The sequence below is a fragment of the Hemiscyllium ocellatum genome, chromosome 21 (genome assembly GCF_020745735.1).
Source record: "Hemiscyllium ocellatum isolate sHemOce1 chromosome 21, sHemOce1.pat.X.cur, whole genome shotgun sequence".
Classification (NCBI taxonomy): domain Eukaryota; kingdom Metazoa; phylum Chordata; class Chondrichthyes; order Orectolobiformes; family Hemiscylliidae; genus Hemiscyllium; species Hemiscyllium ocellatum.
Window position 1 is genome coordinate 17,233,799 of NC_083421.1, and position 23,364 is coordinate 17,257,162.

General features: G+C 47.0%; 1 protein-coding gene across 1 annotated transcript in view; it reads right to left on the reverse strand.

Moving 5' to 3' along the window:
- Positions 1-301: 301 nt before the first annotated feature.
- Positions 302-23,364, reverse strand: part of LOC132825999 (protein AMBP-like) — a 36,143-nt gene continuing 13,080 nt past the window's right edge. Inside the window, exons 4-8 of the mRNA XM_060841707.1 lie at positions 22,909-23,022; positions 22,725-22,826; positions 21,802-21,845; positions 8,699-8,776; positions 302-469 (exon numbers count right to left, since the gene is read on the reverse strand). Of these exons, the coding sequence (XP_060697690.1) occupies positions 8,717-8,776; positions 21,802-21,845; positions 22,725-22,826; positions 22,909-23,022 (320 nt within the window). The 3' untranslated portion in view covers positions 302-469; positions 8,699-8,716. The remainder of the gene's footprint in view (positions 470-8,698; positions 8,777-21,801; positions 21,846-22,724; positions 22,827-22,908; positions 23,023-23,364) is intronic.

A 23,364-nucleotide genomic window follows, 5' to 3' on the forward strand; every position in this document is an offset into this window, starting at 1 on the left:
CGCATCACATGAGAGAATCAATATGAGAACACAATTTGCTCTCAAAATCCCATGCTCTTTGTTGTTGGTGATGGTGAAATCAGATACACTGCGCTAAAACAGACAGGAAATGGAGCAGTAACTCTTGGTCCATGTCTCTCTCAGAGCATCTTAGAATTCCTCGTGTCGATCAGAACATTGAACATTGAACAATCCGCACGCTGGAGACACAAGTATTTTTGATGACAGAGTCATCTTGATAAATATGGTTGTTATTGATTGTTATTTATTATTTGAAAGCATGGTCACAACACTGAGCCAGAATTTGTGTAAACTCCCACCCTCTACCCTTTAGGATCAGGCCGTACAACGTGTCTGATGGATCACTCAAAATCATCTCTTTAATGGTCATTTCCAACGTTGCTGTCATTGCTTTTTGATTTTACTTCCAGCTACATTTTCTTGGAAACAACCAGAAGCTCAGCGTCTCCTGTAAAAGAGAGTAGCGTCAGTGCTGTCACAGCTGCTTACAAGTTAGTGCCACACAGTGTAGCACCAAGCCGTTTCCTTCAGTTTAAACTTTCCCTCCTGCTTTCAGGGAGGCTCTATCCTTTTCGCAATATTTGCCCCCCTCCCCTCATCCAGTGAATGGTTAGGAACCTTCTGATTCCAGCCTCCCTTTATCCCTTTGGACACTTGTGGCCTGACTGTCTCACTTCAGCCACCAGTAGAACTCAGGATGGTGATTGAGAGTTCAACCGTGAAATGGAAATAAACAGTGAAATAGAGTGACTACCAGCTAAAATATATTAGGAATTAGCTGCTCAAGTGAATAAACGAAATATATGCAGTATTAAAGGGTTAAGGGTTAATGTCCAAAATTGGTGGTATAGTGGACAGCCAAGCAGGATGCTTCAGAGTACAATGGAACTTTGATCAGATGGGCCGAGGAGTGGCAGATGGAGTTTAATTCAGATAATTGTGAGGTGCTGCACTTTGGTAGGGCAAATCATGGCAGGATTTATACATTTAATGGTAAGGTCCTGGGGAGTGTTGCCAAATAAAAAGATTTTGGAGTGCAGGTTCATAGTTTCTTGAAAGTGGAATCACAGGTAGACAGCATAGTGAAGAAAGCATTTGATATGCTTGTTATTATTGGTCAGTGGACTGAGTATAGGAGTTGAGACATCATGAACAGGACATTGGTTTGGCTACTTTTGGAATACTGTGTTCAATTCTGGTCTCTCTGCTGTAGGAAAGATATTGAGAAACTCAAAAGGGTTCAGAAAAGATTTGCAAGGATGTTTCCAGCTACAAGGACAGGCTGAATAAATTGGGGCTATTTTCCCTGGAGTGTCAGAGGCTGAGGACTAACCTTATAGAGGTTTATAAAATCATGAGGAGCATGGATTGGGTGAATAGGCAAAGTATGTTCCCCAGAATAGTGCAGTCCAAAACTAGAGGGCACAGGTTTAAGGTGAGAGGAAAGATTTGAAAGGAACCTAAGGGGTGATCTTTTCATGTAGGGGGTGGTGTTTGTATGCAATGAGCTGCCAGAGGATGTGATGGTGGCTGGTCCAATTACAACATTTAAAAGCATCTGGACAGGTGTATTAATAGGAAGGGTTTAAAGGGATATCAGCCAAATGCTGGCAAATGGGATTAGATTAGGTTAGGATACCTGATCAGCATGGATTTCTGTTTCCATGCTGTACCTCTCTATGACTCTTTGTCAGTAACCCCCTCTACCCCTGAACCAAGCCCTCATGCACACTGTACCTTATAGGACAGTGTCACAAAATTCCTCACATTCCTTGCACGTGTAAAACATGTTTCTATTTCCTTGACACCCACTTGTACCAACACCAGAGTCAAATGCCCAGTGGTTAGCCCTGCTGCCTTATCGTGCCAGGGACCCAGGTTTGATTCCACCGTTAGATGACTGTCTGTGGAGTTTGCTCTTTCTCCCCATTTCTCTGGGGTTTCCTTCGGGTGCTCTGGTTTCCTCCGACAGTCCAAACTGGTTAGGTGGATTGGTCATGCTAAATTGCCCGTGGTGTCCAAGAATGTGCAGGCGAGATGGGTTAGCCATGGGAAATCTGGTTTATAGGGATGAGGAAGGGGTGAGTTGGGGTGGGTGCAATGTTTATACTCTCTGCTTCACAGCATCATCTTAGACAACAAGCACCTAGGCGCAAGTATTTAAGAGGCAAAAACAATGACTGCAGATGCTGGAAACCAGATTCTGGATTAGTGGTGCTAGAAAAGCACAGCAGTTCAGGCAGCACCCGAGGAGCAGTAAAATCGACATTTCGGGCAAAAGCCCTTCATCAGGAATACAGACAGAGAGCCTGCAGGGTGGAGAGATAAATTAGAGCAGGGTGGGGGTGGGGAGAAAGTAGCATAGAATACAATAGGTGAGTGGGGGAGGGGATGAACGTGATAGGTCAGAGAGTGGATAGGTGGAAAAGAAGATAGGCCGGTAGGACAAGTCATGGGGACAGTGCTGAGCTGGAAGTTTGGAACTGGGGTGAGGTGGGGGAAGGGGAAATGAGGAAGCTGTTAAAATCCACATTGATGCCCTGGGGTTGAAGTGTTCCGAGGCAGAAGATGATGCGTTCGTCCTCCAGATGTTGGGTGGTGAGGGAGCGGTGGTAAATGAGGCCCAGGACCTCCATGTCCTCAACAGAGTGGGAGGGGGAGTTGAAATGTTAGGCCATGGGGCAGTGTGGTTGATTGGTGCGGGTGTCCCAGAGATGTTCCCTAAAGCGCTCTGCTAGAAGGCGTCCAGATTCCCCAATGAAGAGGAGACCGCATCGGGAGCAACGGATACAATAAATGATATTGGTGGATGTGCAGGTAAACCTTTGATGGATGTGGAAAGCTCCTTTAGGGCCTTGGATGGAGGTGAGGGAGGAGGTGTGGGCACAGGTTTTGCAATTGGCAGGGGAAGGTGCCAAGATGGGAGGGTGGGTTGTTGGGGGGCGTGGACCTGACCAGGTAGTCACGGAGGGAACGGTCTTTGCGGAAGGCGGAAAGGGGTGGGGAGAGAAATATATCCCTGGTGGTGGGGTCCATTTGGAGGTGGCGGAAATGTCGGCGGATGATTTGGTTTATGTGAAGGTTTGTAGGGTGGAAGGTGAGCACCAGGGACATTCTGTCCTTGTTACAGTTGGAGGGTTGGGGTCTGAGGGCAGAGGTGCGGGATGTGGAGGGAGATGCGTTGGAGGACATCTTTAACCACGTGGGAAGGGAAATTGCGGTCTCTAAAGAAAGACGCCATCTGGTGTGTTCTGTGGTGGAACTGGTCTTCCAGGGAGCAGATACGGCGGATGCGGAGGAATTGGGAATACGGGATGGCATTTTTGCAGGAGGTAGGTTGGGAAGAGGTGTAATCCAGGTAACTGTGGGAGTCGGTGGGTTTGTATAAAATGTCGGTGTCAAGTCGGTCGTCATTAATGGCGATGGAGAGGTCCAGGAAGGGGAGGAAGGAGTCAGAGATGGTCCAGGTAAATTTAAGGTCAGGGGGGAATGTGTTGGTGAAGTTGATGAATTGCTCAACCTCCTCGCGGGTGCACGAAGTGGCTCCAATGCAGTCTTCAATGTAGCGGAGGAAGAGGTGGGGAGTGGTGCCGGTGTAATTACAGAAGATCAACTGTTCTACGTAGCCAGCAAAGAGACAGGCATAGCTGGGGCCCATACGGGTGCCCATGGCTACCCCTTTGTTCTGGAGGAAGTGGAGGCCCCGGCCTCTTGAAATGCTCAGACGTCATTAGCCATGCGGATGGTGTAGCCACCATCCCCACGCTGATTGATGACGTCACTTCTGCCCCCATCATGGCCGCTCCCACAGCCACTTCCACTCCTCACAATTCCTCATGCACCACAATAACATCACTTCCGCCCCTCACATCATCGCTGATGTCACACACTCAGTGACTTCCGCCCCCCCCCCCCGCCGTGTTTGCCACCACTTCCGCCCCCACCAACGGCACTCACCTGCATTCTGCTGATACACCCCCCACAGATCCCACTGTTACCATCCCCGCCCCCCAGAACCCTGAGGGGAACACCACCCCTGCTTTTGACTCCACCTCCATTCCCCCCCATCACCACCACACCCACTCCAGTAACAGGCTCCGCCCCCACTCCCAGCTCCACACCCACACCAGATCCCAGCTCCCAGCCCTGCCAAGTTTTCACCATCCCTCCAGACCTCCCCCTCACTGAGGACAAACAATCAGTCTTCAGCAAGGGACTCACCTTCATTCCCCTCCGCTCACGCATCAATGAATGTAATACACGCCGTGACGTTGAACTCTTCTGCCGCCTCCGCCTCTGAGCTTACTTTCATAATCAGGATTCCCACACACCTTCCGAGACCCCTTCGCCCACCTCCAACACACTGTATCCACCTGAAACACCCTGCGCTGGCCTATTACCAACTGCTGCCGGGACATTAACTGCCTCAAACTGTCTACACCCCTCCCCCACTCCAACCTTTCACCCTCACAACGCGCAGCCCTTCAATCCCTCTGCTCCAATCTCGACCTCACCATCAATCCAGCAGATAAAGGGGACACTGTAGATAGTCTGGCGCACTGATCTCTACAGCGCTCAAGCCAGATGCCAACTCGAGAACACCTCTTCCTATCGCTCCCTCGACCATGACCCCCACCCCCCATCACCAAATCATCATTTCCCAGACCATACAGACCCTCATCACCTCAGGATATCTCCCATCCACAGCTTCCAACCTCATAGTCCGGGAACTCCGCACTGCCCGGTTCTACCTCCTTCCCAAGATCCACAAGCCTGACCACCCTGGCCGACCCATTGTCTCAGCATGCTCCTGCCCCACTGAACTCATTTCTACCTACTTTGACACTGTCCCATTCCCCACCAACGCCCCCACCCCACCCCCCACCGAGTCCAGGAACTCCCCACATGTTCGAGACACCACCCATGCCCTCCACCTCCTCCAAGACCTCCATTTCCCTGGCCCCCAAGGCTTCATCTTCACCATTAATATCCAGTCCCTCTACACCTCCATCCACCATGACCAGGGCCTCCAAGCCCTCTGTTTCTTCCTCTCCCGACGTCCCCAACAGTACCCTTCCACTGACACTCATTCGTTTGACCGAACTGGTCCTCACCTTTAACAATTTCTCCGTCGAATCCTCCCACTTCCTCCAGAAAAAAGGGATAGCCATGGGCACCCGTATGGGCCCCAGCTATGCCTGAATCTTTGTTGACTACGTAGAACAGTTCATCTTCCGTAGTTACACAGGCACCACTCCCCACCTCTTCCTCCACTACATTGATGACTGCATTGGCACCACCTTGTGCTCCCACAAGGAGTTTGAGCAATTCATCAACTTCACCAACACATTCCCCCCTGACCTTAAATTTACCTGGACCATCTCTGACACCTCCCTCCCCTTCCTGGACCTCTCCATCTCCATTAATGACGACCGACTTGACACCGACATTTTATACAAACCCACCGACTCCCACAGTTACCTGGATTACACCTCTTCCCAACCTACCTCCTGCAAAAATGCCATCACGTATTCCCAATTCCTCCGCATCCGCCATATCTGCTCCCAGGAGGACCAGTTCCACCACAGAACACACCAGATGGCCTCCTTCTTTAAAGACCGCAATTTCCCTTCCCACGTGGTTAAAGATGCCCTCCAACGCATCTCGTCCACATCCCGCACCTCCGCCCTCAGACCCCACCCCTCCAACCGTAACAAGGACAGAACACCCCTGGTGCTCACCTTCCACCCTACAAACCTTCACATAAACCAAATCATCCACCGACATTTCCGCCATCTCCAAACGGACCCCACCACCAGGGATATATTTCCCTCCCCACCCCTTTCCTCCTTCTGCAAAGACCGTTCTCTCCATGACTACCTGGTCAGGTCCACGCCCCCCCAACAACCCACCCTCCCGTCCTGGCACCTTCCCCTTCCACCGCAGAAATTGCAAAACCTGTGCCCACACCTCCTCACACATCTCCATCCAAGGCCCTAAAGGAGCCTTCCACATCCATCAAAGTTTTACCTGCACATCCACCAATATCATTTATTGTATCCGTTGCTCCCGATGCGGTCTCCTCTACATTGGGGAGACTGGACGCTTCCTAGCAGAGCGCTTTAGGGAACATCTCCGGGACACCCGCACCAATCAACCACACCGCCCCGTGGCCCAACATTTCAACTCTCCCTCCCATTCTGCTGAGGACATGGAGGCCCTGGGCCTCCTTCACCGCCGCTCCCTCACCACCCAACATCTGGAGAAGGAACGCTTCATCTTCTGCCTCGGAACACTTCAACCTCATGGCATCAATGTGGACTTCAACAGTTTCCTCATTTCCCCTTCCCCCACCTCACCCCAGTTCCAAACTTCCAGCTCAGCACTGTCCCCATGACTTGTCCTACCTTCTTTTCCACCTATCCACTCCACCCTCCTCTATGGCCTATCACCTTCATCCCCTCCCCCACTCATCTGTTGTACTCTATGCTACTTTCTCCCCATCCCCATCCTCCTCTTATTTATCTCTCCACCCTTCAGGCTCTCTGTTGAAGGGCTTTTGCCTGAAACTTCGATTTTACTGCCCCTTGGGTGCTGCCTGAACTGATGTGCTCTTCCAGCACCACTAATCCAGAAGCAGATATTTAAGATCAAATTCTTGGGAAATAAAAAGAAATTGGTAAAGCAAAGAAATAAACAGTCTAGCATTATAGGCCATAGGAATCAATTAGACAAATAAAGAAGTAAAAACCTCAAGATATCAATCTTACCGACCCTGACCAAGCTGCATGGTCATGTAGAACAGTGAATGAAAAGCATTAATAAAACTCATGATCTATCAAGCCAGGTTCCATTCTGGATCCAGATTGTTTGGGGTCTCAATCAGTTATGATCAAATGACAGCTGTAAGAAGTGTGCTGGAAATGATGGACCAAATCATGTGCGTCATACTTTGGAAGAGCAAAGCAGTTGGGACATTAGGCTTCATGATTAGATTCTCTAGAGTGTGGAAACAGGCCCTTCCACCCAACAGGTCCACACTGACCCTCCAAAGAGTAACCCTCTGACTAATGCCCCTCACACTGTGGGCAATTTAGCATGGCCAATTCACCCAACCTGCATATCTTTGGTCTGTGGGATGAAACCCACACAGACACAGGGAGAACATGTTAACTCCACACAGATAGTCACCTAAGGCTGGAATTGAACTTGGGTCCCCAGTGCTGTGAGGCAGCAGTGCTAACCACTGAGCCACTGAACCACCATGCCACCCCAATTCATGAGTAGAATTATAGTGTACAAAAGAAAAGTGGTGTAGAACCAGTACCAGGTTCAGGTTAGGCTGTAATGAGGATATTGTGTTCAATTCTAGCCATCACACCTGAAGAAAGATGAGAGGGTTCCTGAGAGGGTGCCAAGGAGAGTGACTAGAATGGTTATAGGAATGAAAGATTTAACAATGAGATTAGGTTGGATATCTGGGTTTGTCCTCCTAGGAGTAAAGGAGTCTAAGGGGTGATTTAATCAAGGTGTACAGGATTATAAACAGTATTTGTAAGACAGATATGGAAAAGCTGTTCTTTCGCACTGATGGTACAGCAGGGAACTGGTTCAAAGTGTTGAGTAAGATATAAATTCTGTCAAATGGCGACATGGTGGCTCAGTGGTTAGCACTGCTACCTCACAGCGCCAGGGATCTGGGATTGATTCTAGCCTTAGGCGACTGTTTGTGTGGAGTTTATACATTCTCCCCATGTCTGCATGAGCTTCCTCCCACAGTCGAAAGATGTACAGGTAAGATGGATTGGCCAGGCTAAACTGTCCATAGTGTCAGGGACGTGCGGGTTAGGTGTATTAGTTAAGGGTAAATATTGAGCAATAAGGTAGGGGAATGGGTCTAGGTGGGTTACTCTTCGGAGGGTTGGTGTGGACTTGTTGAGCCAAAGGGCCTGTTTCCACACTGTAGGGATTCTATGATGTAGGGGAATGTGAAGAAGATTTGCTTAGAGCAGCAAGTGCAAGTAACCTGGAATTTGCAGCTTCTGGCACTGATGGAAGCAGAGACAATGAATAATTGGAACAGAAATTGATTGGGCAAGTGAGCAAAATAAATGTAACAGAATGTAGGATAGAATAAAGAGTTGTTACTTAATTGTATTGCTGCATGTCAAACCAGCATGGACATCAATGGGCAGAATGGCCATCTTCTGCATCATAGTGACTCCATGGCTCTGTCAGTCACCATATTGACAGAGGAGTGTATACTACTGTTTGAGCTTGGGGATTATCTCACCTCCAGCCCTACATCTCTGCAAACATTCCTGCTCTGTCTGATGTTGCTTCTGTTTCCATGACAAGTCTGACTGGCCTTTGCGCTGTGGCTGAACCTCAATGCTATGCTAAAGCAGGGCCCAGGATCAGGTGTTAGTTGGCAGGATTCTCCAGAACAAAAGCAAACAACAACAAATCCATAAAATGTCCTAATCCAAATGCTAACCCTAATCATAACCCTTCGGAGGGCCACCCAGTTCTACAACCCCTCTCACTCCAATAGCCTGGGAATCAGGACCAATCTTCACACAGTTACTCTCAGACTGCTTTACAAAGGAATTTTCCCCTCTGTTCTCAGTGAGAGAGCCAGTGTTAAAGCCAACACCATGTCCCATGCTGTTCTCACCTGCAGTATGAGTTATGCTCACGAAGTCGCCAAGGACAGACCCTTCCTCATCTTGTCCAATGCTCGCCGTTTGCGATCCTTGTGCAGCGAGAGACAAAGAGAGAGAGAGAGAGAGAGAGACGGAGAAAACATTCAGGAATTACATAAGATCCAGAAAATTGAAGAATCTTTTATAGAACATAGAACATGGAAAAATACAGCGCAGTACAGGCCCTTCGGCCCTCGATGTTGCGCCGATCCAAGCCCACCTAACCTACACTAGCCCACTTTCCTCCATATGCCTATCCAATGCCAGTTTAAATGCCCATAAAGAGAGAGAGTCCACCACTGTTACTGGCAGGGCATTCCATGAACTCACGACTCGCTGAGTAAAGAATCTACCCCGAACATCTGTCCTATACCTACCACCCCTTAATTTAAAGCTGTGTCCCCTAGTAACAGCTGCAAATGTGTTGCTGGTCAAAGCACAGCAGGCCAGGCAGCATCTCAGGAATAGAGAATTCGACGTTTCGAGCATAAGCCCTTCATCCTGATGAAGGGCTTATGCTCGAAACGTCGAATTCTCTATTCCTGAGATGCTGCCTGGCCTGCTGTGCTTTGACCAGCAACACATTTGCAGCTGTGATCTCCAGCATCTGCAGACCTCATTTTTTACTCCCCTAGTAACAGCTGACTCCATATGTGGAAAAAGGTTCTCATGGTCAACCCTATCTAAACCCCTAATCATCTTGTACACCTCTATCAAGTCACCCCTAAACATTCTTTTCTCCAATGAAAACAGCCCTACGTGCCTCAGCCTTTCCTCACACGATCTTCCTACCATACCAGGCAACATGCTGGTAAACCTCCTCTGCACCCGTTCCAGTGCCTCCACATCCTTCCTATAGTATGGCGACCAAAACTGCACACAATCCTCCAGTTGCGGCCGCACCAGAGTCTTGTACAACTGCAACATGACCTCAGGACTCCGGAACTCAATTCCTCTACCAATAAAAGCCAGTATGCCATACGCCTCCTTCACAGCACTATTTACCTGGGTGGCAACTTTCAGAGATCTGTGTACATGGACACCAAGATCCCTCTGCTCATCCACACTACCAAGTATCCGACCATTAGCCCAGTACTCCATCTTCTTGTTACTCTTACCAAAGTGAATCACTTCACACCTAGCTACATTGAACTCCATTTGCCACCTTTCTGCCCAGCTCTGCAGCTTATTTATATCCCACTGTAACCTGCCACATCCTTCCTCACTGTCAACAACTCCATCGACTTTCGTATCATCAGCAAACTTGCTCACCCAACCTTCTAGCTCCTCCTCCAGGTCATTTAAAAAAATGACAAACAGCAATGGTCCCAAAACAGATCCTTGCGGAACACTGCTGGTAACTGCACTCCAAGATGAACCTTTACCATCAACTACTACCCTCTGTCTTCTTCCAGCCAGCCAATTCCTAATCCAAACCTCCAACTCCCCCTCAATGCCATACCTCCATATTTTTTGCAGTAGCCTACCATGGGGAACCTTATCAAGCGCCTTACTAAAATCCATATACACCACATCTACCGCTTTACCCTCATCCACCTCCTTAGTCACCTTCTCAAAAAATTCAATAAGGTTTGTGAGGCATGACCTGCCCTTCACAAAACCATGCTGACTATCCTTGATCACATTATTCCTATCCAGATGTTCATAAATCCTATCCCTTACAACTCTCTCTAAGAGTTTGCCCACAACAGAGGTAAGACTCACCAGCCTATAGTTACTAGGGTTATCCCTACTCCCCTTCTTGAACAAGGGAACCACATTTGCTATCCTCCAGTCTTCTGGCACTATTCCTGTAGACAACGAGGACATAAAAATCAAGGCCAATGGCTCTGCAATCTCCTCCCTTGCTTCCCAGAGAATCCTAGGATAAATGCCATTAGGCCCAGGGAACTTATCTATATTCACCCTTTCCAGATTTTCCAACACGTCTTCCCTACATACCTCAAAGCCATCCATTCTAATTAATTGTGACCCAATATTCACATCGGCAACAATGTCCTGTTCCTGAGTGAATACTGACAAAAAGTATTCATTCAGTGTCTCCCCAATTTCTTCAGCCTCCACACGCAACTTCCCACTACTATCTTTGACTGGACCTATTCCTACCCTAGTCATTCTTTTATTCCTGACATACCGATAGAAAGCCTTTGGGTTTTCCCTAATCCTATCAACCAAGGACTTTTCATGCCCCCTCCTTGCTGCTCTTAGCTCTCTCTTTAGATCCTTCCTGGCTACTTTATAACTCTCAATCGCCCCAATTGAACCTTCACGCCTCATCTTTACATAGGCCGCCCTCTTCCCTTTAACAAGGGATTCCAATTCCTTATTAAACCACGGCTCCCTCACACGACCCTTTCCTCCCTGCCTGACAGGTACATACTTATCAAGGACACTCAATAGTTGCTCCTTGAACAAGCTCCACATGTCAATTGTACCCTTCCCTTGAAGCCTACTTTTCCAAGCCACGCATCCTAAGTCATGCCTTACTGCATCATAATTTCCCTGCCCCCAGCTATAACTCTTGCCCTGCAGTGCACACTTATCCCTCTCCATCACCGAGTAAAAGTCACTGAATTGTGGTCACTGTCCCCAAAGTGCTCACCTACCTCCAATTCTAACACCTGGCCTGGTTTGTTACCCAGAACCAAATCCAGTATGGCCTTACTTCTTGTTGGCCTGTCTACATATTGTGTCTGGAAACCCTCCTGCATACATTGGACAATGTGTATCTTTCAGTACACAAAGATATGGAGGAACAGGTAGTGTTGAAGAGGCAAGAAAGCTGCAGAAGGGCTGGCACAGGCCAGGAGAGTGGGAAAAGAAGTGGCAGATGGAATACATTGTGTGAGGTTATGCATTTTGATAGGAAGAATAGAAATATAGGCTATTTTCTAAATGGGAAAGGCTTCAGAAATCCAAAGTACAAAGGAACTTAGGAGTCCTCGTTCAGGATTCTCTAAAGTTTAACATGCAGATTCAGCTGGCAGTTGGGTAAATGCAATATTTGCATTCATTTCAAGTGAGCTCAAACACAAGAGCAGGTCAAGCAGCATCCGAGGAGCAGGAGAATCGCGTTTCAGGCCAGAGCCCTTCATCAGGATTCCTGATGAAGGGCTGTGGCCCGGAACGTCAATTCTCCTGCTCCTCAGATGCTGCCTGACCTGCTGTACTTTTCCAGCATCACACTCTGACTCTGATCTCCAGGAACTGCAGACCTCACTTTCTCCTACAAGAGCAGGGATGCACTGCTGAGACTTTGTAACGCTCTGGTCAGACCACGTTTGGTATATTATGAACAATTTTGATCTCAAAATCTGTGGAAGGGTTTGCTGTCATTGGAGGAGGGTAGAGCTGGTTTACAAGACTGATCCTGATGATGAAGGACTTGTCATGCTTGTCTTCATTGGTCAGTGCATTCAGTACAAGATTTGGGGGATCATGTTGCAGCTGTACGGGACTTTTAGAATATTGCATGCAGTTCTGGTTTCCCTGCTGTAGGAGAGATGTTGTTAAATTTGAAAAGGGGGGCATGGTGGCACAGTAGTTAGCACTGCTGCCTTGTAGCATCAGGGACCCAGGTTTGATTCTGACCTCGGGTGACTGTGTGGAGTTTGTACATTCTCCTTGCATCTGTGCGGGTTTCCTCTGGGTGCTCTGGTTTCCTCCCATAATCCAAAAGATGTGCAAGTAATATAAGGTAGAGGAATGGGTCTGGGTGGGTTACTCTTCAGAGGGGAGTTGTGGACTTGTTGGGCCGAAGGGCCTTTTTCCATACTGTATGGGATTTAATCTAAAAGATTAACAAAGATGTTGCCAGGGTTAGAGGTTTTGAGCAAAAGGGTGGGGCTGAATAGGCTTTTGTCCCTGTCAGGTTCAAGGCTGAGTGGTGACCATCCATAGATTTATAAAATCATGAGGGTCGTGGATAAGGTAAATAGCCAATATTGTTTTTCCCAGGATAGGGAAGTCCAAAGTTAGAGTGTAATTATTGTAATGCGGTCAGCCAGATGAACTCATAGAGTTCGAGTTCCCTGATGGGGGCTGTTAATCTGGTCCAATCAGAGAGTAGAGCAGAACAAGCGTGTCAGACCCCTTGTTTATTTTGAGAACTGGCTCTGAAGGAGCTGGACCATGTGAAGGATTATTCGTGTATTAATACAGGGTGAATTAGTGATGGGATACCAGTCTTTGGAGTTACTTCAGTGGTGACAAGAGGAAGGCATACTCCTCAAATAATTCACATGCAAGTCTAATTTTTGATTGGGGTAAGCATTTCTGGCATCATAGAATAGAATCCCCAAAGTGTGGAAACCGGCCATTTGGCCCAACACGTCCACACTGACCCTCTGAAGAGTAACCCACCCAGAACCATTCCCCTACCCTAATAGTCTACATTTCTCTTGACTAATGCACCTAACCTACACATCCCTGAACACAATGGGCACTTAATATACTCACGTTTGGATTGTGGGAGAAAACCTATGCAGACATGAGAAAAATGTACAAACTCCACACAGGCAGTCGCCCAAGGCTGGAATTGAACCCAGGTACCTCATGCTGTGAGACAGCAGGGCTAACCATTGAGCCACCATGCCACCCGCATCATTCAAACGGTGGTCCCCAAGCTCAGTCGGCCTGGCAAGGGTGTCCACTTCCATCAGAATATCCTGTAACTCATACATTACATAGAATCCCTACATCATGGAAGCCAGCCATTTGGCACATCAAGTCCACACTACCCTCCAAAGAACTTCCCACCCAGACTGACCCCCAACCCTATCCTTGTAACCCTGCAATTCCCATGGCTTATCCATTACTTGGAATCCATCAAGCCATTACATGGAAGCTTGACTCATTCAATCTTGCCATCAAAGACTGAGGCCAGTATGTGGAAAGAAAGCATTATTTTTTCTGGGAAATGACATTGGGCAGATATAAAGCAATAAGCAAGTCCGACAGCTTGTGGACACACAGCTTTTTTGGTTATTAGGAGTCTACCTTTCCCTGAGGCACCAGATATTAAAACCTTTCAAGTTTTGACAGATTTAGTTAAGGAATATTATGAACCCAAGTCTCCTTTAATTTTCAGGTGCTATTGGTTTTACTGGGAAATTTGATAGGTAAAAACAATGACTGCAGATGCTGGAAACCAGATTCTGGATTAGTGGTGCTAGAAGAGCACAGCAGTTCAGGCAGCATCCAACGAGCAGCGAAATCGATGTTTCGGGCAAAAGTCCTTCATCTTTATTCCTGATGAAGGGCTTTTGCCCGAAACATCAATTTCGCTGCTCGTTGGATGCTGCCTGAACTGGGAAATTCAATAGCCAGGGGAATCCGTATTGTGATTGTGGATTAGATCAAGATGACTAGCAGAGGTATGTGACTTTGGTTCAACACTTATTGAGCTGCCGAGAGACATTTTGGCTTGGGAATTACTGATGTAACAATGCAAAACCCCCATTAGCTGAAACCCCACCAAACTTCAAACAATCACTGTATCTAGGTAAAACAATGACTGCAGATGCTGGAAACCAGATTCTGGATCAGTGGTGCTGGAAGAGCGCAGCAGTTCAGGTAGCATCCAACGAGCAGTGAAATCGACGTTTTGGGCAAAAGTCCTGATGAAGGGCTTTTGCCCGAAACGTCGATTTCATTCACTGTATCTGCCATTGGAAAATGCAACAAGTGGAATTGGATGGCCTGGGATCAGGGATGTGCAGCCAAGACAACCACCTGTGTGACCGCTGCAAGATCCACCCCTGCCGAAACAACCACAAAGTGTATCCAACATGTGACGTTTCCCCCCCCGCCGATTGCCACCGCCTCAGAACACCACTGGCAACATCGTGTACATCACTTCTGTCCCCACATATGCCACCGGAGGCACGACTTTCGGCCCCCTGACTCCCAGGGTGAGCATTACGTCCGCTGCTAATGTCACCCACGACACCATAACCACACACCCCCGCCCCAGAGATAGTCTCTGCCCCCATTCCCAATACCAGCCCCACACCAGGTAATTTGTGGATCAACCTCTACACCACTGAAACCAGATGCCAACTTGTGGACACCCCTCCAACTACCCCTTGAGCATGACCTCACCTCTCATCACCAAACCATTACCTCCCAAACCATCGTCTACCTCATCATCCCAGGGAATTTCCCACCAACAGCCTCCAGTCTCATAGTCCGGGAGCCCTGCACCACACAGTTCTACCTCCAATCCAAAATTCACAAACCTGACTGCCCCAGTCAACCCATCATCTCAGCCTGCCCCAGCATCACTGAACTTATCTCTGCCTACCTTGACACTGTCCTGTCCCCGTTGGTCCAGGATCTCTCCACATAGGTTCAGGACACCAACAACATCCCCTGCCTCCTCCATGGCTTTTGTTTCCCTGGCCTCCAAAGGCTCACCTTCACCGTGAACATTCAGTCCCTGTACATATCTATCTGCCATGATGAAGACCTCTAAGCCCTCCGTTTCTTCCTCTCCCTCCGACCCAATAGTACCCTTCCACTGACACACTCATTCGATTGGCTGAGCAGGTCTTCACCCTCAACAATTTCTCTTTCAAACCAAAGGGGTTTCGTCCAGACCAAAGGGGTAGCCATGGACACCTGCATGGGACCCAGCTATGCCTGCCTCTTCGTCAGGTACGTGAAACAGTCTATCTTCTGTAGGTACACTGGCACCATTCCCCACCTTTTCATCTGCTACATCGATGACTATCGGCGCCACCGCGTGCTCCCACAAGGAGGTTGAACAGGTCATCAACTTCACATACACCTTCCACCCCGATCTCAAGTTCACCTGGACCATCTCAGACACCTCTCTCCCCTTCCTTGACCTTTCCATCTCCATTTCTGGCGACTGACTCAACATGGACATCTATTTCAAACCGACTGACTCCCACAGCTACCTGGACCATACTTCCTCCCTCCCTTCCTCCTGTAAAAATGTCATCCCTTATTCCAAATTCCTCCACCTCTGCCACATCTGCTCCCAGGAGGACCAATTTCACAATAGAATATCCCAGAGGGCCTCCTTCTTCAATGAAAGCAATTTCCCCTCCCACATGGTCAATGATGCCCTCCAGCACATTTCCTCAACTTCCCGCACATCCACCCTTGAACCCCATCCTCCTATCACAACAAGGACAGAACCCCTTTGGTCCTCAACTTCCACCCCATCAACCTCTGGATACATCGCATCATCCTTTGCCATTTCTGCCATCCACAAACAGACCCCACCCCAGGGATATGTTTCCCTCCTCACCCCGTCTGCATGCTGAAGAGGCCATTCCCTCCATGACTCCCTTGTTAGGCGCCCCCCCCCACACCCCACTAACCCACCCTCCCCTCCTGGCACCTTCCTTTACCGCTGTAAGAAGTGCAAAACCTGTGCCCACACCTCACCCCTCAGCTCCATCCAAGGCCCCAAAGGATTCTTCCACATTTGACAGAGATTTACCTGCACTTCCACACACGTCATTTACTGTGTCTGTTGCTGTCAATGCGGTCTCATCTACATTGGGGAGACAGGTTGCCAACTTGCAGAATGTTTCAGAGAACATCTCTGGGATCCATGCACTAAAGAACCCCACTGCCCTGTGGCCAAACACTTTGACAACCCCCCTCCTACTCCGCCAATGACATGCAAGTCCTGGGCATCCTCCACTGCCAAACTCTAGCCAAACAACGCCTGGAGAATGAACGCCTCATCTTCCACCTTGGGATCCTCCAACCACACGGGATCAACGTAGATTTCACCAGTTTCCCCAGATCCCCTCTCCCGACTTTATCCCAGATCCAACCTTCCAGCTTGGCACCGCCCTCTTGAACTGTCCTACCTGTCCATCTTCCTTCCCACCTATCCATCCCACCCTCCTCCCAACGTATCATCTTCATCTCCCTATTACATTCTCAGCAGTCCACACCCCTCTCCCGTTTATCTCTCAGCCCCCTTGGGCCACTCCCCCATTTCTGATGAAGAGCCTATGCTCGAAATGTCGATTTTCCTGCTCCTCGGATGCTGCCCTGGCCGGCTGTGCTTTTCCAGCGCCACACTCTTCGACTCTGAACTCCAGCATCAGCAGTCCTCATTTTCTCCTATTTGATCTGCCAAATGTCTGGCTTTCACACTGTAGGGATTCGATGGAACATATGAGTTGCAGGGTATTCCAATGGGAGTGGACACCCTCACCGGGCTGACTCAGCTTGGGGAATACCATTTAAATGAAGCCAATTGCAGAGTCTCACTCAGGACATATACGTAACAGAGGGACTCTAGGTCAGCCCACAGCAAAACCCCAAAACAAAGCCAAGCCAACATTTAAAATTTTCTTCAGGATCTGGACCAACAAACTATTGTTGTTGCTGCCAGAATGCAGACTTGAAACAGCAAAAGAGTCCCACTAGACATATGTTGAGTAAGAGAACTTATACGCTGCTATCCAGACAAGTGCACACTGACAAAAGTCCACTTACATCCATTTGGAACACTTAAATTGCTTAGCAACTCTGAATCAATCAAAATAAACATCTACTTAAATGGCCGTCTTGTTCTAATGGAGGTCAATACCGGCACATCTGTTTCAGTGATCTCATAAACAGTCTTTAACAAAATTCACTCTGGACTCCAACCTTAAGTTAGTGCAAGGCCCTGTCTAGACCGAGAACCGAGACTAGGGAACCTTTGCACATTCAGGATACAACTTCAGTTCCAGTCTGTTATGAGAAGCAGCTGGTTCAATTAATATTGATTGGAATAAAAGTCTCGAGTCCAAGCTTGATGAGGCGAAATCATTCGTGAAAGATTCACCTAGAGTGACTCAAAACCTTTTGATTAGAAAAGAGCTGAGGCGACTTGCTTGTTGGCTGGGAAGCAATTCCACAATTCTGCAATGCTGCGCCCACTGCCTTTGCTTTACGGGCAAAAATCTACTCAGAAATCAGAAGGCTGGAAAACGAAAGGGATCTTCAAACCAGTCCAGTTTGTGGCTTGGGCAGCACTGGTCACACTGATTGTGAAGACCAATGAGTCAGTTCACTTTAGTGGGATTTTAAACAAATTATAAATTGCCGTTCATTAAAACAAATAATAAACTGCTGGATAAATACCCATTCTCTTGCGTAAAGGATTTAAATGCAAAGCTGACAGGGAGCAATGTTCTTCACAAAGCTGGACATGAGCCAAGTGTACTTGCAATTGTGATTAGATGAGGATTCCTTCATTAATATCCATTAGGGTTTATATACATTTCTGCCATTTGGGATATCATCACCCTGTGTTGGATGGTAGAGAATATTTTACAAGGTCCACTCCAGGTCACCATTTATCTGGATGACATGCTAATAACAGGGAAGACCAATAATGAACACTTAGATAACTTGGACAAAGTCCTTAGTCATTTCTCCCGGGTGGGCTTACACCTTAGAAGTGAAAACTGTGTGTTCCAGGAACACAAAGTGACATACTTGGGCTACAGAGTCAACAAGACCTAGCTACACACGTTGGAAGGTAAAGTGAGGGTGATCAAAGGTGTCCGGGCTCCCACATCTGTACTGGAGGTAAGATCTTTCCTTGGACTGGTGAATTATTATGGAAAGTTCACACATGACCAGGCCTTCATCCTGGCACCTTCGCATTAGCTCTTAAAAAAACGTCAGCATTGGAAATTGTCTCCTGGGCAAGTCATATCTTTCACAGAAGTGAGGAAACAGCTGTCATCCTCTAATGTGTTGGCACGCCATGACCCAAGCAAGATCTGGTATTGACCTACAATGCCTCCATGTACAGCTTTGGGGTCGTATTAGCTCTTTGGTGCTCAATGGAGAGGAACACCTAATAGCGTATGCTACTAGGACTTTGGCTCATGCAGAGTATAAATACGCCCAAATAGAGAAAGGAGGCTTGGCAGTCATATTTGGAATCAGAATCTTCCACAAGTACCTTTACGGCTGTAACTTTGTAATAATAGCAGACCACAAAGCCGTGCTGGGTCTATTTAAAGAGGACAGGGCAGTGCCGCCCATAGCTTCAGGCCGAATTCAGCGGTTGGCTCCAATACTCAGTGCACATCATTGTAAATTGGAACACTGTTTGTGAGGCAGGTAGGATTGAGCTGCCTCATCCAATGGTACTGCCACTGAAAGAGGCCATAATGATTTTTAAATTTTCTGGACACACTTCTCATCACAACTGACAATATCAGACTTTGGACACAGAAACATCTGATCCAGGCAAAACAGAAACAGCTGATGGCGATGGGGAAAACCAAAGGGCCATCACTACCAGGACTGAAACGTCTATAGAGCTGGAGAGACCAGACCACAGTAGAGACGGTATTTTATTTTGAGGAGCAAGTGTGATTGTCCCAAGCAAAGGTTGCCACCAGATACTGAAATCCATCAAGATCATCCAGGCATTTTCAAATTGAAGATGTTGGCAAGAACTTACATCTGGTGGCCTAGACTGAATGCAGACATAGTCACATTGGTTGGGCAGTGCCCAGAATCCCAGCAAGGGCAACAATTCCAGCCAGCAGCTGCATCACATTCACACAAATGGCCAGGTAAACCCTAGTTACACATTAACTATGCAGGTCCGTTCATGGGCTCAATGTTCTTAGTCATTGTGGACTCCCACTCAAAATCACTGGACATGCACAGAGTTCATTCAAAAAACACAGGGATGATGATAGAAAAAACTATACATATATGTTGCAATGTATAGAGTCCCAGAGGTGTTGGTCACAGATAATGGGCCATCACTGACCAGCAGGGAATTTGAGTATTTCTTAAAATCGAATAGTATTTGACATATGAGGATATCTCCATCCCATTCATCTTATGCTCTGGCAAAAAGAGCTGTCCAAACTTTGAAAGCAGGCTTAAAGAAACAACCATTAGCTTTACAAGATACCAAACTGTCCCGGTTCCTATTTGACTATAGGTCCATCCCACATGCAATTAAAGGATAGCCACAATAGAGTTGCTATTGGGGAGAAGACTTCCCTCCGGTTTGGTGCAGGAACCACAGGAATGGCCCTGTATGGGTAACAGGCATTGTTGACTCGAGGTTAGGTCCAGTGATGTGTAACATTCAATAAAGTGCAACAATCCGATGGCACACATGGACCATGTGAAAGTTGTAAACTTTGAAATGGTATAGGAAGCCAAAATGCACCCAGTTCATCGATACTGTTCTAGATCCCATTGGTTCTCCCTTTCGGACAAGCGTTGAAGATACCTTCAAATCTGAGATGGACATGGCAGATGTTGCCACCTCAACGTCTTTGCCATTTGAAGAAGAGAATCAATTTTTTCAAGATACTCTGGGCGCGAGAGTCAAGATACTATGCGATACCCGCTGCCCATATCAGAGGCAGAAATGAAGGCTCCTGAGCCAGTGTTAAAATGCACCAAGAAGGAGCTACAAAAAAGAAAAAAAAAGAACCAGCCTATGTCCTCAGACTTAGAGAGGGTGGAATGTTGTGATTGTAATGCAGTCAGCCAGGTGGACTCATAGAATATGAGTTCCCTGATTGGAGCTATTAATCTCGTTCAGTCAGAGGTCCCTGGCTGACAGATATAAACAGGTTCTGTTCATTCTGAGAGCTGACTCTGAGGAAGCTGGATCAGTGTCAAGGTCTCTCCACGTGCACATAAATGGCATTTGCAGCTTCACTTTCTCCATCAGCCTACCATGAGGAACCTTAACAAATGCCTTACTGAATTACAATGTGTATGACATCTACAGCCCTTCCCTCATCAATCAACTTTGTCACTTCATCAAAGAATTCTATTATGTTGGTAAGACATGACCTTCCCTGCATAAAACCATGTTGCCTATCACTGATAAACCCATTTTCTTCCAAATGTAAATAGATCCTATCCCTCAGTATCTTCTCCAGCAGCTTCCCTATCACTGACGTCAGGCTCACTTGTCTATAATTACCTGGATTATCCATGCTACCCTTCTTAAACAAGAGGACCACATTAACAATTCTCCAGTCCTCTGGAACCTCATCCATGTTCAAAGATGCTGCAAAGGTACCTATTAAGGCCCCAGTTATTTCCTCTCTCACTTCCCTCAGTAACCTAGGATACATCCCATCCAGACCTGGGGACTTGTTCACCTTAATGCCTTTTAGAATACCCAACACCTCCTCCCTCCTTATGCCAACGTGACCTAGAGTAATCAAACATCTATCCCTAACCTTAACATTCGCCATGTCCTCAGTGAATACTGATGCAAAGTACTCATTAAGAATCTCACCCATTTTTTCTGACTCCATGCAGAACTTTCCTCCTTTGTTGTTGAGTGAGTCAACCATTTCTCTAGTTACCGTCTTGGTCCTTAATATGAATAAAAGGATTTGGGATTTTCCTTAACCCTGTTTGCTAAAGATATTTCATGACCCCTTTTAGCCCTCTTAATTCCTCCTTTCAGATTGGTCTTACTTTCCCGATATCCTTCCAAAGCTTTGTCTGCTTTCGCCCATCATAATCTGAGTTTCAATTTATTTTTTGCCAAGGAGTGTGTTTATGGGATGTTATTGGATTGGAGCAGTTCCTTTGTTAAGTTACTGTATAAGTTGGTCAGTTAAGTTTTCCGATAGTTAAGTTATTCTAAATTTTATTTTATTGCGTGTGCTTCAACTGTAATGTTTAAATAAATTCTGTTTTCCTTAAAGCTGAATGGTTTGACCAACAGCATCACACCTGGAATATCCATTTCACATCTGCCTTTAAAATAAGAAAAGTTAGGGCCTAGGATACCTTCTTAAAATATTTTGAGGGGTCTGGCCTGGTCTATAACACAAATCAAGCTGTTTGCTATCTCCCCAGTAACAGATGCAGGTCCACCCTGGTCAGCAGAGTTCCCATCACTAGTCTTTTAAGCACTTCACTTTGTCAATATCCTAGAACCATCACTGAGCTGATCTGCTCAGTACATCTCCCAAAAACGGATCACTGCGACACTCGACTCCAACACCTTCTGTCCTCATGGCTGACTATTTCGGAAGTGACTGACTGATTGCCTCACCTTGACTGATGACTCTGGGATGGGGTCCCTTGGAACACATGCTCCTGTTAGAAACAGATACACAGTTAGGATCCTGTCTGTAAACACGAACCAACATTGACATTTCATGATGGTCATTCAAACCTGGGGGGGTCGGGAGGCTCTGTAATCATGAATTATCTTCCTCATTCAAACCACAGTATGGCAATCAGATCTCAGTGAGTCCATATCATGTACAAAACAGGGGAACTGATGTTCACTTTGTTTCATTTCTCTCTGACTCTTTTCTTCTCTAATTTGTCTCTCTTAACCTTTCTCTCCTTTCCCCTCTCTCTTTCTGTTTTAGAATGAAAGTAATTCTAAATATAAGAGGACTAACAGCACATTGAGCTGACAATGTTGAAAAAGTGTCTGGTGTTGGATTGTTCAGTCTGTTTCTCTAGATGTTCCTGGAATATCACTGGGAAAATCTGACTTTATTGCCCCAATATCTTTGCCCCTTGAGAAGGTGGTGATGAGCTTCCTGTCAAACAATTCCAGTTACAGCAGTGTAGTTCTAGCCACCCACAATGCTGTTAGGAAGTTCCAGGATATAGTCTCAGCAACATCGAGGGAACAGCAATATATTTCCAGGTCAGGAGGACAGTGGCTTCGGAAGGGAAATTGCTGGCGGTCATATTCCCACGCATCTATTGCCTTTGTCCTTCTACAGGGGAATAATCATGGGTTTGGAAGGTGCTACTTAACGAGTCTTGGTGGAGTTACTGCAGTGCATCATATAAATGTTACACCCTGCTGCTACTGAGCATCACTGATGGAGGAATTGAATGTTTACATTACTGGAATCTAAACCAGTGTTTTGTGATGTTTTTCTAAAGGAACAGTGCACAGCTGGAAATGACTGACAGGTTGCACTGGGGCCCAGCAGCTCTTGATGTGCTTACCTTTCTCAGGCAGAAATAAGATCATGTCCTCTGGGATCCCTTGTCTCAACGCAAACTCTTTGAACTCTTCAGTGGTCTCCTTTGTAAGTTTCCTTGTCCTTCCTAGGAGACGGACACTGAGTTAAAGATCCAGAAATCAACCTTAGGAAGTGGTGGGTGGAGCAGCTGATGTAAAATCTCTTACCGTACAGGTTCACTGACTTTGAATGGTTAACTCCTTTTGACATGTTGATCAGGAGAAATGCATATTCTTGGTAGTTAACTTTGACGACTCGAATGTCTGCTGCTCCTACATAGGCTGTTAAAGAAACACATTAGCTGCTCAATCACTTTCTTTGGGTGTGACCCCTTTTCCTTAAAAACTATTATCCACCTCCAATCTCTCTTTCATCTCCAAGGTCATTGCACCCTCTGTTCCATAAGTGCAACCTCAAATTCAACATTATGTAATTTTTCCCATGTACACTGAACACAACAGCTCTTCCTCACCACCACATCACTCGCTTCCTCCAGTATCTCTACATTGTCACAATATTTCTCCAACATCCACCACTGGACAAGCAAAACTGTCCTCCAATTAAATACTAGGAGGTTGTTGTGGTCAATAGAGGCACTTATAGGTAGAGCAAGGAAAGAGGTT